The sequence below is a fragment of the Eubalaena glacialis genome, chromosome 2, assembly GCF_028564815.1.
Source record: "Eubalaena glacialis isolate mEubGla1 chromosome 2, mEubGla1.1.hap2.+ XY, whole genome shotgun sequence".
Lineage (NCBI taxonomy): Eukaryota > Metazoa > Chordata > Mammalia > Artiodactyla > Balaenidae > Eubalaena > Eubalaena glacialis.
Genome location: NC_083717.1, coordinates 3,021,922 through 3,034,906, shown reverse-complemented (window position 1 = coordinate 3,034,906; position 12,985 = coordinate 3,021,922). Strand labels below are relative to the sequence as shown.

At 41.3% G+C, this 12,985-nt stretch overlaps 1 protein-coding gene across 15 annotated transcripts in view; it reads left to right on the top strand.

The window, feature by feature from the left end:
* The window catches only part of ZNF438 (zinc finger protein 438), a 215,847-nt gene that overhangs the window by 91,461 nt on the left and 111,401 nt on the right, over positions 1–12,985 (top strand). For 13 of the 15 annotated variants that reach the window (XM_061177817.1, XM_061177762.1, XM_061177743.1 and 10 more), the window contains one exon: positions 1,273–1,350. The exons of the other annotated variants lie outside the window; for them this stretch is intronic. In XM_061177817.1, the coding sequence (XP_061033800.1) occupies positions 1,349–1,350 (2 nt within the window). In that variant the 5' untranslated portion in view covers positions 1,273–1,348. The remainder of the gene's footprint in view (positions 1–1,272; positions 1,351–12,985) is intronic. 15 annotated transcript variants of the gene reach the window in all.

The following is a 12,985-nucleotide window of genomic DNA, read 5'->3' as shown; positions in this document are numbered from 1 at the left end:
TTGGTGGCTCTTTTTATGTATAAAATAAAACTGCATATACTGAATGTAGTATTCAACCCCTTTTCCAGTCCTTGTCTGTCTGTTGGTCTGTGGGTCTCCTGCTCCCTCCCTCTCTCCTGCTTTTCCTCCCTCACTCCCTACCCCCCCCCCCTTTTCTCTTCCTCTCCCCCACACTATGCTTTTATTATAGAAGTATACTGACTTTTCTGAGCTCATACTCTGTATTGTGGCCTCTGTGCCTAAAACAAAATAATTTTTGTTTCTTGTTGGAACGTTATTTGTTTCTAAACCTTACCTTTATCCGATTGTTAAAAGTCCTGTCTCTTTTCAAACTGTATTTAAATGTCACCTTTACAGAGCATGTTACTTTGCTGGGACTATGTAGCAAAATACTACAGACTGGGTGACTTCAACAACAGAAATTTGTTTGCTCAGTCTTGGAAGCTAGTCATCTGAGATCAAGGTGTCGCAGGCTTGATTTCCTCTGAGGATTCTCTCCTTAGCTTGCAGATGTCCGCCTTCTTGCCTTGTCCTCACATGGTCTTTCCCCTGGTGTGTCTCTTTGCGTCCTAACTTCCTCTTCCTATAGGGACACCAGTCAGATTGGATTAGGTCCCACCCTAAAGGCCTTATTTTAATTTAATCATATCTTAAAGGGCCTTATCTCCAAATACAGTCACATCCTGATGTACTGGGGGATTAGGGCTTCAACATATGATTTGGGGGGGTTAGAAGACACAGTTTAGTCCATAACACAGAGCCTCTGCACGTTTTCCCTGTAGTAAGTAACCCTCCCCCAAATCCAAAGCACTTTGTACCACTTGTAGCATTTATAGTATTTGCCTTGATGTGGAGTTTTTCAAGTTTGTCTGTCTGCCTCTGGTGGTTTGTGGGTTTCCTGAGGATGGGAACTATCTCTTATTCAACTTCATCTCTCCCTGCTCTCTAGTACTGAGTAGGGCTTGATAGTTAGCTAAATTTTAAACGATTCAGTGTAAATCAGGCTTAAATATCTAATAATATATTTTCCAGAAGTTTTAGGAGATTGACATAAAAAATATAGGAAGGGAATATGTTACACTTGCTATTTTAGAAGTCTTTGAGCATAGCTTGAGATTTTTATCTTAGGTTCTTAAATTATACATAATGTAAGTAATGTCCGTTTTATAGAACTAAATATAACTCTTTTATGATGTTTAATCATCTGATTGGCTTCTGTAAGCTACCTATCAATTCTTTCAATTTTATTACTTCCATTACATTTGTTTTCAGATAAAGATGAATGTCATGTCTCAACCAACACTGAAAATGTGAAGTTTAGAAGACATTTGCTAAGTCAAGTCACCTCATGTAAGTCTGCTCACATCTCTCAGCATCAGCTTAATATTGATTTAAAATGTAAAGAATTAAGTTCACCACCTTTGAGGCTTTCTCAACGCTCGAATTGCTCAGAATATCTTAGAGTCCCCTTGAATATTGAATCACTGGTCTTGGAAAATAGTGGAAAGATGATTACTTACTAAATTTCATGTGCTTATTAAAAATATAATGTTTAAAATCAAGGTATTATTTTAAAACTGAGAGTAGCACTTCAAAATCGTCCTTTCTTTTGTATCAAGTCTAGGCAACAAGTCCCAGCTGTGTGCCAAACTTAATGGTTCTAAAACGGTTTTCCATTGTAACAAATGTTTTGTTTTTCAGTTTCTTAAGTCTTTGTATGGCTTTTTAAAATATGTTCTTGATCATTAAAGGGCGATATTTAGTAACTGGAACCTTAAATGGTTAACTATTTATTAAAAAAATGTAGCTTTGAAAAGTCATCTTAACCAATCCCAACTATTATAATTATCTCCTAATGGTCTTCTGTCTTCATTCTGTCTTCTGTCCTGTGTTTGTTGCCAGACAGATCTGCACGTAGAAGCACTCCAATAATTTTAAAACCCTTTACTGGCTCCCCACTCACTGTTGGATAGAATCCATGCCTTCCCCTGGCATTCAAAGCCCTCTCCCAAGCTCCTAAAATACCCCCGGCTTAGCCAGCTGAGCTCCCTCCTGTTCTCTGACTTCTCATTCTTGTCCGTGCCTCTGCGTCTCGACTTGGACTGTTTTCTTGGTGTTTCTCTGTGACGTCCTTTGCTCCTCCCTTTCTGGTTTCTCTGCCGGTTGAAATCTTGGCGCAAGCTGGCCCCTCAAGGCTCAGCTCAGGTGTGGAGCCCTCCACGAAGCTTTCCCTGATCACTCCAGCTAGAAGCACGAGCTCTTCCCCTCTCTGCTGGCTTCACCCAGGATTTTGTTTTTACCACTGTTTCAGCACGTTTTACCCTGCAGCTTTAGTGTGTGTGTTAATGTCTGTCTTATCTCCCACCCGAGGTTGTGAGGGCCAGAAAATCAAACCTCTTGTCTAACTTATTTTTGTCTTACACAGCATTCGGCAATAACCTTTAGTAGTGCTTGGTAAATATTTGTATAACAAATTGAGAATGTGCCTGGACTTTTCTCCCATCATTCCCTCCGTCTTTCATCCTTACAGACACATATGGTCCGTATTCATGGCAACTGTTCTCTCTCGTTGTGCCCTCCTGGCAGACCTCCACACTGCCATCTTATCCTAGGAAAACACTGACCGTGGTGTAATTAACAAGATACAGTCAGTTCCCAGCCTCAGAAATAAACTGTGGTCCCAAAGTTCATGTCTAATTCTGTTGTTTGGAATGCAGAAAGCATTTTTCCGCAAAAACAATGTTATAAATAGTGGTTAGGTTTCTCAGCCAGCCCTCCCAAGACTAGTTAACCCAGAAGTACCAGGGCAGCCTCCGTGTATCACATTGTTTTGTAGAGAACCTCTAGCTCTGGATATGGAAACACATGTCTCATTCCCTAGAAGCAGAACAGTAACTTTCTGGGCAGCCTGAGCAGTACGAGGGTCTGAGCTGGGGCTCTGGCATGCCCCCCCCCCATACTGGATACCCTCGTACCAGTAGCTTTTTGGTTTTCAGTATTTGCATAAGGGACATTTACCTATAGGTCACTGATGCTCTCATGTCTTCTGAATTGAGGGCAAGGGGACACTTGCTCTTCTCATCCTCCCCACACTAGATTAGGATGGTAAATAGGGCTTCAGCTGTCCTATCACATGGGTGGGTTAAGTCAGGTATTGACAGATTAGGAGCTGTTTTACTACTCCTCACTTTCAGTTGTCCTATGGACTTATGGGAATTAAATATACAAACATGGAGAATACTTCTCTCTATAGGAAAAACACATTTCTAGGCATCAGCTCTATATTTGACATGACGTCAGTTTTGTGGACAAGTGATTATCATTCCTACGTGGGCGTAGTGATGCTTTGCCATGAAAAGCACCCGTGTATGTAAACAGCCCTGGAGGCTGACGGTTTCTGTTGTCAGGCTGTAAGAAAAGCACTCCATAAAATTTAGAGAATTTAATATGTTCAGTCATCTTATGAGCTTGGAGCACAGAGTGAGTGTCTATTTTATGTTTAGTACTGTCCTAGATGCTGGGGACTGGGGAACGGGAACCAAAGATAATATGAAAAGTGTGCTTTCCCCTCCAGGAGCCTGAATCAGGGAGTAGAGTATGAAAGAAACATTCACAGTGCAAACAATATGTTGTTAATTGCCATAAAGTACTTCAGGAAGGTAACAAATGTTCTTAGGATGATCAGAATGGCATGGTTCACCATGGTTATAAAGATAGTGATGGGATTTCATTTAGTCTTAGAGCAATGATGAAGGTCTAAATAAAGAGCTAGGAGAGGAAATGGTATTCCAGGTTGGATTAACAGCATGAACAGAGGACTAGAGTTACAAACAAGCAAACGAAACAGCATTACTGGCTGGAACAGAAGGTTTAGTTTATGTCAGTGAAATAATAGGTGGGAAAACGGCACCAGCGGTTCCACCCTGGCAGTGAATAAGAGTCCATCCATAGATCTTTTTAAAAATACGAGTCCCTGGATCTTACCCCAGAACTAATAAATAGAATTTCTGGGGCATGAGACATAAGCCTGTTTATCTTTTAAAGCTCCCCCAGTGGTTGAGAACCACTGAATTAGAAGGAGGGGCCGAACGTAGGAGTCAGGCCTCTGTCCCTCAAGCAGTGGGAAGCCCTCAGGGGCTTCTGAGACGGGTGACTTATGAGCAATGGGCGTTTGCCAAGATAAAGGATTGGTCAACTGCATGTGAATGGCAGAGAAATAAGAACCAGCTTGAGTTTGAGCAGTGGTGGTGGGAAAGCAGAGAAGGTCACATGTGTACGTGTGCGTGGATGTATGGGAGTCAGCGGTGTCAGCCTTGACCTCGGCGTGATTTCTTTTATAAACCGATTATACGACTTCACCGTTAGTTGGATCTCTTTTCTCTTACAACCTGGCAACTTAAACAGTAATTTCCGCCAGTTTGCATTTAATGGAAGGAGACCATTGTCTACTCATGTCCACGTCTAACTCATAATCATAAGTGAAGTTGTGTGTATGAGGAATGCGACCTGTAGCGTACTCGTAAAGCGTATACTAAGCACCCACATGTGCAGTAAGACCACCTCAGTTCTTACTGGGCAGGATTGTGCCACCAGCTGGAGTCACATGTACGATACTTACTGGCGCATAATTCTCTAGCATCTAGTTGAGATTTGAAGAAATAGTCTAAATTATGCTCTGCGCTTTAATATTTTTAGCAACAGGTTTGACAAGCGCTTCACTTTTCTGGTAGCAGACCCACGCCTGCTTCCTGCCAACAGCAGCTGTCCTTCCTCTGACTTTCTGCTTCTCTCCTGGCCACGTCTGCAGCCCCTCCCCGCCCCTCCCCTCCCCTCCGGGCCCACCCCCTGCTGGTGTCAGTGCACCACAGCCCACCCCATCCTCACCTGGGGGCAGCAGAGAGGAGATTAGAGCAGTCAGAATTTCACTTCTCCTTTGCCACTGACACACTGGCTGACCCTGGGGGCTCTCACTCCTGGCCGAGGTGGGACGTGAAGGCTGCCAGCGTATCCACGCTCAGAAGGCTCAAGCCACGCCTTAGTCGGACACGTTTCCCGTCTCTTTGACATATTTTAAATGATTTATGTTTGGCAACAATGGGCCATGTTTATTAGACGGCAGAGAATAAATTCAAGGTGTGATGTTTTGATGTGACCTGTCCCCTTTAAAAAAGGATTCAACATCATGGATTTTTTAAAAAGAACCACTCTCTTGGCTATTTTGTAACAGTACATACTGTGATAGCAGTTTCTGCTCTGGTCTTCTTTGCCTGTGGCAATTAATTTACTCTTGTGTTATCAATATCTCCAGATCTCTTGACTTAACTTTTTTATAACAACTTAGGCTTTCACTAACCATCCAAATGTTTAACCAGACAATGGATGGTCTGCTCAGATTTCAGGGAGCCTGTAGGAGAAAGGGAAGCGGGGAGAACTAAAATTTGTTGAGTACCCACTCTGTGCCATGTCCTTTACATGTCTTTTATGATCTTAACTCCATTTTACAATGGAGGAACTTGGGATTTAGAGAGGTTTAAAAAATGTATCTGATGTCAAAAGTCGAGTCAGCGATAGAACTGGGTTTTGATCCCAGGTCTGACTATCTAACTGTTTAAGCAGCCTGATCCTACAGGTCTGCGTGACTTTTATTTGTTGGGAAACATCAGTGAACTTGGAATTGGTGGTGGGGCGGGTTGGGTGTAAGCTTTACCTCCCTCACTAATAACCGTGACCATTTTAATGAAATTTTTTTTAACATCTTTATTGGAGTATAATTGCTTTACAATGGTGTGTTAGTTTCTGCTTTGTAACAAAGTGGATCAGTTATACATATACATATGTCCCCACATCTCTTCCCTCTTGCGTCTCCCTCCCTCCTACCCTCCCTATCCCACCCCTCTAGGTGGTCACAAAGCACCGAGCTGATCTCCCTGTGCTACGTGGCTGCTTCCCACTAGCTATCTATTTTACGTTTGGTAGTGTATATAAGTCCATGCCACTCTCTCACTTTGTCCCAGCTTACCCTTCCCCCTCCCCGTATCCTCAAGTCCCTTCTCTAGTAGGTCTGCATCTTTATTCCCGTCTTGCCCCTAGGTTCTTCATGACCTTTTTTTTTTTTTTTTTTTTTTTAGATTCCATATATATGTGTTTGCATACGGTATTTGTTTTTCTCTTTCTTACTTACCTCACTCTGTATGACAGACTCTAGGTCCATCCACCTCACTACAAATAACTCAATTTCGTTTCTTTTTATGGCTGAGTAATATTCCATTGTATATATGTGCCACATCTTCTTTATCCATTCGTCTGTCGATGGGCATTTAGGTTGCTTCCATGTCCTGGCTCTTGTAAAAGAGCTGCAATGAACATTGTGGTACATGACTCTTTTTGAATTATGGTTTTCTCAGGGTATATGCCCAGTAGTGGGATTGCTGGGTCGTATGGTAGTTCTATTTTTAGTTTTTTAAGGAACCTCCATACTGTTCTCCATAGTGGCTGTATCAATTTACATTCCCACCAACAGTGCAAGAGGGCTCCCTTTTCTCCACACCCTCTCCAGCATTCATTGTTTGTAGATTTTTTGATGATGACCATTCTGACCGGTGTGAGGTGGTATCTCATTATAGTTTTGATTTGCATTTCTCTAATGACTAATGATGTTGAGCATTCTTTCATGTGTTTGTTGGCAATCTGTATATCTTCTTTGGAGAATAATGAAATTTTAATTTAAAATATTTAATGCTCTCAGCTTCAGTTTCCTCATCTATCCTATGGGGATAAAACCTGCTTTACTGACCATCTGGGTTGGTTGTGAGAAGAATAAGCTAGTGAATTTCAGTATGATTTTACAGGTATAAAAACCCTTGAAAGATTGAGAGATTTTTAATTTAAGCAAAAAACAAGCAAAAAACCCACAAAGCATTAAATGAGATGATTTGGATAGATTTTGTGGTATTTCACTTCTTAACATTGCTCAACAAACTTTCCAAATAATATTTGTCAGTTTTGTAAGTCCCCACCACCATGGTTTGCCAAACTGCGTCACTGAATTAAACATCTCAGTGCAGCAGAGAGAGTCCTGGCTACATACCAGGTACCTCCTTTCACTTACCAGAAGCAGTCATTAGTTTCTATACCATATCCAACAGGTCTGAACCCTGGGAGATACTGAAATGTTCGCAGCCAATGAGGACTCAGAAAATTCTAAGGCTGCTCAATTGTCATAGACTTACCGGACTAAAGTTAATGTTAACATTCTCAGGATAATTCTTTATATTTTTGAAGTTTTTGATAAGCCTGAGTAATAAAGTCACATTTTGTAAAAGTACTTTCACAAAACTGCTATTCAAAAGTGTTTCCAGGTTTCTGGGCAACGTTCATAGGTTACAGGATGGTGAATACTGAAAGAGAGCTCTGAGCTATTGTCATCCACTTAAACTTCTTTCACGTATACAGAGAAGAGATAAGAAATGTAGGGAACTCGTTAAGTTACAAGGACAAGGTTACGAATGAAGTGGCCATGAGCCTGAGAAGTACCAAGGTCATGTCCTAGGTTTACCCCAAACCTTTACCCCATGAAAGCCCTAAGTCTCTCCTAAAAGGCACATGCCTTAGGAAGACCAACCGAGACCATGGAAGAATAGTATTGGAGTAGTATTCAGATATGGATCCGGAAGACCAGCCGAGACCATGGAAGAATAGTATTGGAGTAGTATTCAGATATGGATCCGGAAGACTGCACCTGTTCAGTCTTGGACCCAGAAGTGTGTAGGGCTCTTCCGCATCGGCCATACATCCCAGGAGGGGTCCCTAGTCCTGAGGTGCTGACTCCCACCTGACTTCTAGTGCCAGCACTGCGCCGGCTTCTTACATCTGGGGGATGGATGCCTCCAGGAAGGGAAAGGAGACACAGGAAGCAAAGTAAACATACAAAGCAGAGACTGTCCATAATTGTGGACCATGTTTGGCTTGCACAATGTTCGTTTTAAACATGAATTTGTTATTAACTAGTATTATTCCAACTAGTCCCTAATTGAATTTGCTGTTAATTAATTTAATGTACGAATCCAGATTTCCGGGTTCTCTTGAAAACTGTCAGATGTGGCAGCTTTAGTCCTACCTGTGCAGGTGGCCGTCGTCCGTGAGAGCTGACGGGAAGTTGCCTCAGTGAGACGGGAGCCTGTGCTTTCCAGTTCTCACAGCCCCACCCCTGGCTGTTGATTTCCTTTAAATAGAATGAAGAGGAAAGTTAAATGTTGCTTATACTGCCATTTGTGTTAAAATTGGAAATAACAGGTTGATAGGATAGCATATTTCAGTATAAGTGAAAGACTGTGTTATTCTCCTAGGGCTATTGTAACAATGTACCATAAGCTGGGTGGCGTCAAACAACCGAAGTTTGTCCTCTCATTGTTCTGGAGGCTAGAAATCTGAACTCAAGGTGTTGGCAGGCTCCTGCTCCCCCAGAGGCCTCAGGGGAGGATCCGTGTTTCCTCTTCTAGCTTCTGGTAGCCCCACGTGCTCCTTGGTTTGTGGCAGCATCACTCCAGCCTCTGCCCCCATCTTCTCTTGGCTCTCTTCCCTGTGTCCAAATTTTCTTCTTATGAGGACAGCAGTCATATTGTATTAGGGCCTACCCTAATCCAGGACAACCTCATTTTAACTGAGTTACGTCTACAAAGACCCTATTTCCAAATAAGGTTACATTCACAGGTACCCGGACTTAGGACTTAAATGTAACATTTCGCAGGGGCACAGTTCAACCCATAACTGATGGCATATTTCTTGGTGGAGTGCAGAGTAATAGTTTCAGGGCAGAGATCCCTGGAACAGGGTGCCTGGATTCGTACTTACAACTTGTTTGCTCTGTAATATTGGACCAGCCGCTTACCCCTCTCAGTGACTCCATGCCCTCATCTGTCAAATGAGGATGATGGTACCCGCCTCACAGGGTTGAAGTGAAGACAAAGTGAGGTAATACATGGAAAGTACTTGGAACAGTGTATGGCACATGCTAAGTTTCAATGAACTGAGCCATTCTTATCTTCATTGTTATTCACTCTCACTCATATACACAAGTTCTGTGCATGCAAGGAGTTTCCGTGCCCAAAGCTGTTATTTAAGATAGCATTACGGAACAAGCCATGGACAAAGTAGAAATAATAGATAGAAATGCTGCATGAAAAAAAAAAAACAACAACAACGACTTAAACCAATAAAAAAGAGAGTGAGAGAGGCTGGAATGTTAATGAGATTTACTTTTTCCTGCAAATAAAATAATCGTAATACATTAAAAATGTTTAGCCTCCTCACTGTATTGGATTACCTGCCCAGCCTCTGGATGCACTTGAAAGTGATAAAGACCCAGGTAGGAACCTCAGACCTAGAGGCTTAGATGTTGACTGTTGGGCTGGTGAGCACAGTGGCCTGGAGATAACACTGGGGAGGTTAGTCCAGGGGGTGCATCCAAGGAACACATGACTTCTAAGTATCCCCGCCTGCCTCCTTGGAAGCATGTTATTACTGTCTGCCTCCTTCCCATAAACCCTTGCATTGAAATTATCCTGGTTTCCGGTCTCTGGGTCAGAGATTGAGGCCGAATAATTCTTTACATTTAAACCCTACTTTTCTTCCAAAGGGACCAAATATTTTGAGATATGTTATTTCATTTTTCCACATAGCGTTTATGTAAGACAGCCGTACAACTTGAGTTTTATTAAAAACTGAGAACTCCAGTAGAGAAGGTTTAAAGAAATGACAAGACTTTTTGAAGTCCATGGAAGAAAATTGTTCTACAGGTTAGGGCTATTGGGTATGCAGTACTACAGAACGTATATGTGCCTCATTCTCCAAGGTAGTACTGTCCTGAAAACATGAGAATATTCAGATAAAATCAAAGTATCTTACCTAAATGGTGAAAGGGGCATATGGGTATGATATTTACTATTTGTGATTTTATTTTAATAAAAGAAGTTAGGCTGTTTAATTTTTGGCAAAGAAGTGGTGTTGTGTCATTCAATTATTAGTAATTTGGAACATTTCAATTAAATGATGAATTCATCAGGACTCCTTCAGTTGCAAATGCAAGAAAGCCAGTTCAAGCCAGCTTATGAAAATCAAAGGAACTTAATTGTTTATATAACTATGGTTTCCAGAGGTACATCTGGCGTCAGGCATGGCTGCAGCCAGGAACTCGGATGATCTCATCTGGACTCTTTTTCAGCTCTGCTGGTTTCTTTATTCGTCATTCTCCAGACAGCATGTGATCAGTGAGATGACCGGCAGCAGCTTGAGACCGTCATCTTCCCAGCTGAGCAGTCCCAACAGAAAGAGAACTTGTGGGGCTAAACACCTTGCTGCCTGCCTTAGAGGAGATGCGAATCAACCCTCCTTGACCCCGCGTGTGATGAGTCATCCCTGAGGCCCAGCGCAGGGCATGAGTTCCCCGTGCTGCAGTGAAGAGGTGTGGCCCAGGGACCGGAAGCCCCCCTGGGGTCTCGAGGAGCGAGGAGCGAGAGAGGCTTTCTCCACAGGAATTCAAAGAAGGGCGGTGGGAGTGTGTGCTCAGCAGACCAGAACTGTAGTGGCCTCAGAGCGTTACAAATGGTGTGTGAAATCAGGTAGAGACTGTAAGTTCTGAGTTTAAGATGGCAAATAGAGAACTTTCTGCCTTCTCCTATTACAAAATCCATCCAAAACAAAGGAACTAAGAAAAAAAAAATTCCAGCTCTATCTTTGATAAAAAGTAGGTGACATTAGTAACTCTAATCCACAAATATGAACACAGAAGTTATATGACCCTGTGACTTAGCCGAGGACAGTGAACACCTAAGCTCCCACAGGGGAGAGTAACATGACAGGAAGCGGTTTTGCCTTGTAGAACCTTAGGAGGTCTCAGGTTAGGCTGGAGGAGGAGCTAAAGCATCGGGTTAGAAACAGACCACCAGTTGAAAGTCTATGAAAGGACCAGTTGGACACTCGGACCCTTGTCTCACCCCAGCCAGATAACTACCTTCCCAACAGCCCAGGCAGTGGAAGGTTTATTCTCTGGAGATGTTGAAACTTCAGAGAATCGAGGCTCAGGGACACGGGAGCAGTAGAGGGCGGGGTTAAGTAAACATCCGCCCTGCTCTTAGAGCGTCAGGAGCCAAACTTCTAAGTCCCCAGTCAGGTGCTGGAGGATTCTGCAGAGACCCTGACGGGTCCCAGAGGAACTTCCTATAGGGGTTCCCCACAGGGAAAGCCCACTTGCTATTCAGTGAAACTGACCTTCAACAAGCTCAGCCCACAGGCAGAGCTGCCGCCTTACTAATAATTTACACTTAAATAGGGAGAGTCGGCCTAGGATCAACAGATATTTGGGAATGCCTCCCATATGAAAGCAGAGATAAAGCAAACAGAAATAAAGAACTCTGAGGAGACAAAACAGCAGGGAACTTAAGAAACAAACTATAATTACTATCTCTGAAAATGTGAGAAGATTTTGCATAGCAGAATCCTTTTTAAGAAGGAGAATTAAAGGAGAGGAAAATTAAAGAACAAGAAGTAACTCACAAAAATTAGAAATGTGGTGGCTGAAATCAATTCCTTAGAGGGATTGAAAAATAAATTTGAGGAAGAAATAATTAGCGACACAGTCCAGAAGATTCTGTCACTCACTAATACAAGAGAAAATTTGGAGAGAATTATCAAAGAAATAATACAAGACACTTTCCTAGAACAGAAAGAAAAGGTAAATGGTAAAGTTTCCAGAGAAGAAAAATTGTCATATACAAAGTGTTTTGGATAAGAACAAACAAGGGACTTCTCAACATCAGTACTGATATAGAAACATAAATTGTGAAATATTCTCTTAAGGGATAATTTTTGTCATTAAAAAGCATTTCTTCTTTTACCTGAGAGTTAGTTACTGTCAAATATCTCTAGTTTCCTTAGCTCATTTAAAATATTCCACTTACAAATTTTCCATTATTTAAACTTATTTAAATTTTTTATATAATCTGAGGTACACCTGCAAATTTGTGTTTCAGAGATTTAGGATATTTTATGGTGCTTTTTTGCACCATAAATACATAACTATTTTATGTATTTTTTGATTCACTAATTCACTCAACAGATAATTGAGTGATCTTTTCTCAAGGTACTGTGGAGTTGATATTTCTTGGTTTTGTGTGATAGTCCAACATCTGGTCCATAGTTTTATAGTCAGTGATAATAAATATGACTGATTTAGAAACTCACTGATGATACTAGGGTATGTGGTAGCAGGACCTGCAAAATACTTGTCTTTTTTTTTGTCCCAACATACTGTGATATCTTTTTTTTTTTTTTTTTTGGCCGTGCCACATGGCTTGTGGGATCTTAGTTCCCCGACCAGGGACCGAACCTGGGCTGGCAGTGAAAGCGCTGAATCCTAACCACTGGACCGCCAGGGAATTCCCAACAACATATTGTGATTTGAAGTGACAAAGTTTGGGTCCTACTTTTCAAATATGTTTGGCTCTTATTTTTATACATGTATAAAACTATATTAATTGTGAGTAACGAAGTATCAGTGTAGAATCTTAGTTTTTGTCTTATCTTTTATCAGTGTAGAAGAGAGAGTCCTGAGTGCTAATTTCTTCCAGAAACTAGAGGCATCAAAAGTTGAAATTTAGCAAATACTTTTTTCAAATTTTAATTATTTGAAAAAATAATATTTTTAGGATTTGATGAATATGATTTTTGACTCTATAACTAATAAAATGTATTATTATGGTATTTTTGGATTAAAAATCTTTTCCAAATAGCATTTTGGTTTTCAAAACATTCAAAATTTTAGGTTGTGAACATTACAAAAGAATTGAAATTTTAAGTGCAGTGCAGCTCCCTCCTCTTTTTGGACTAATTTCGAAAGCCCAATGAAATGGAAGGCAAGTGTCTTTTTCCACTTAAAAATGGTTATATTTTATTCCTTAATGTACTATAATGAGAACAAAATAACATAGAA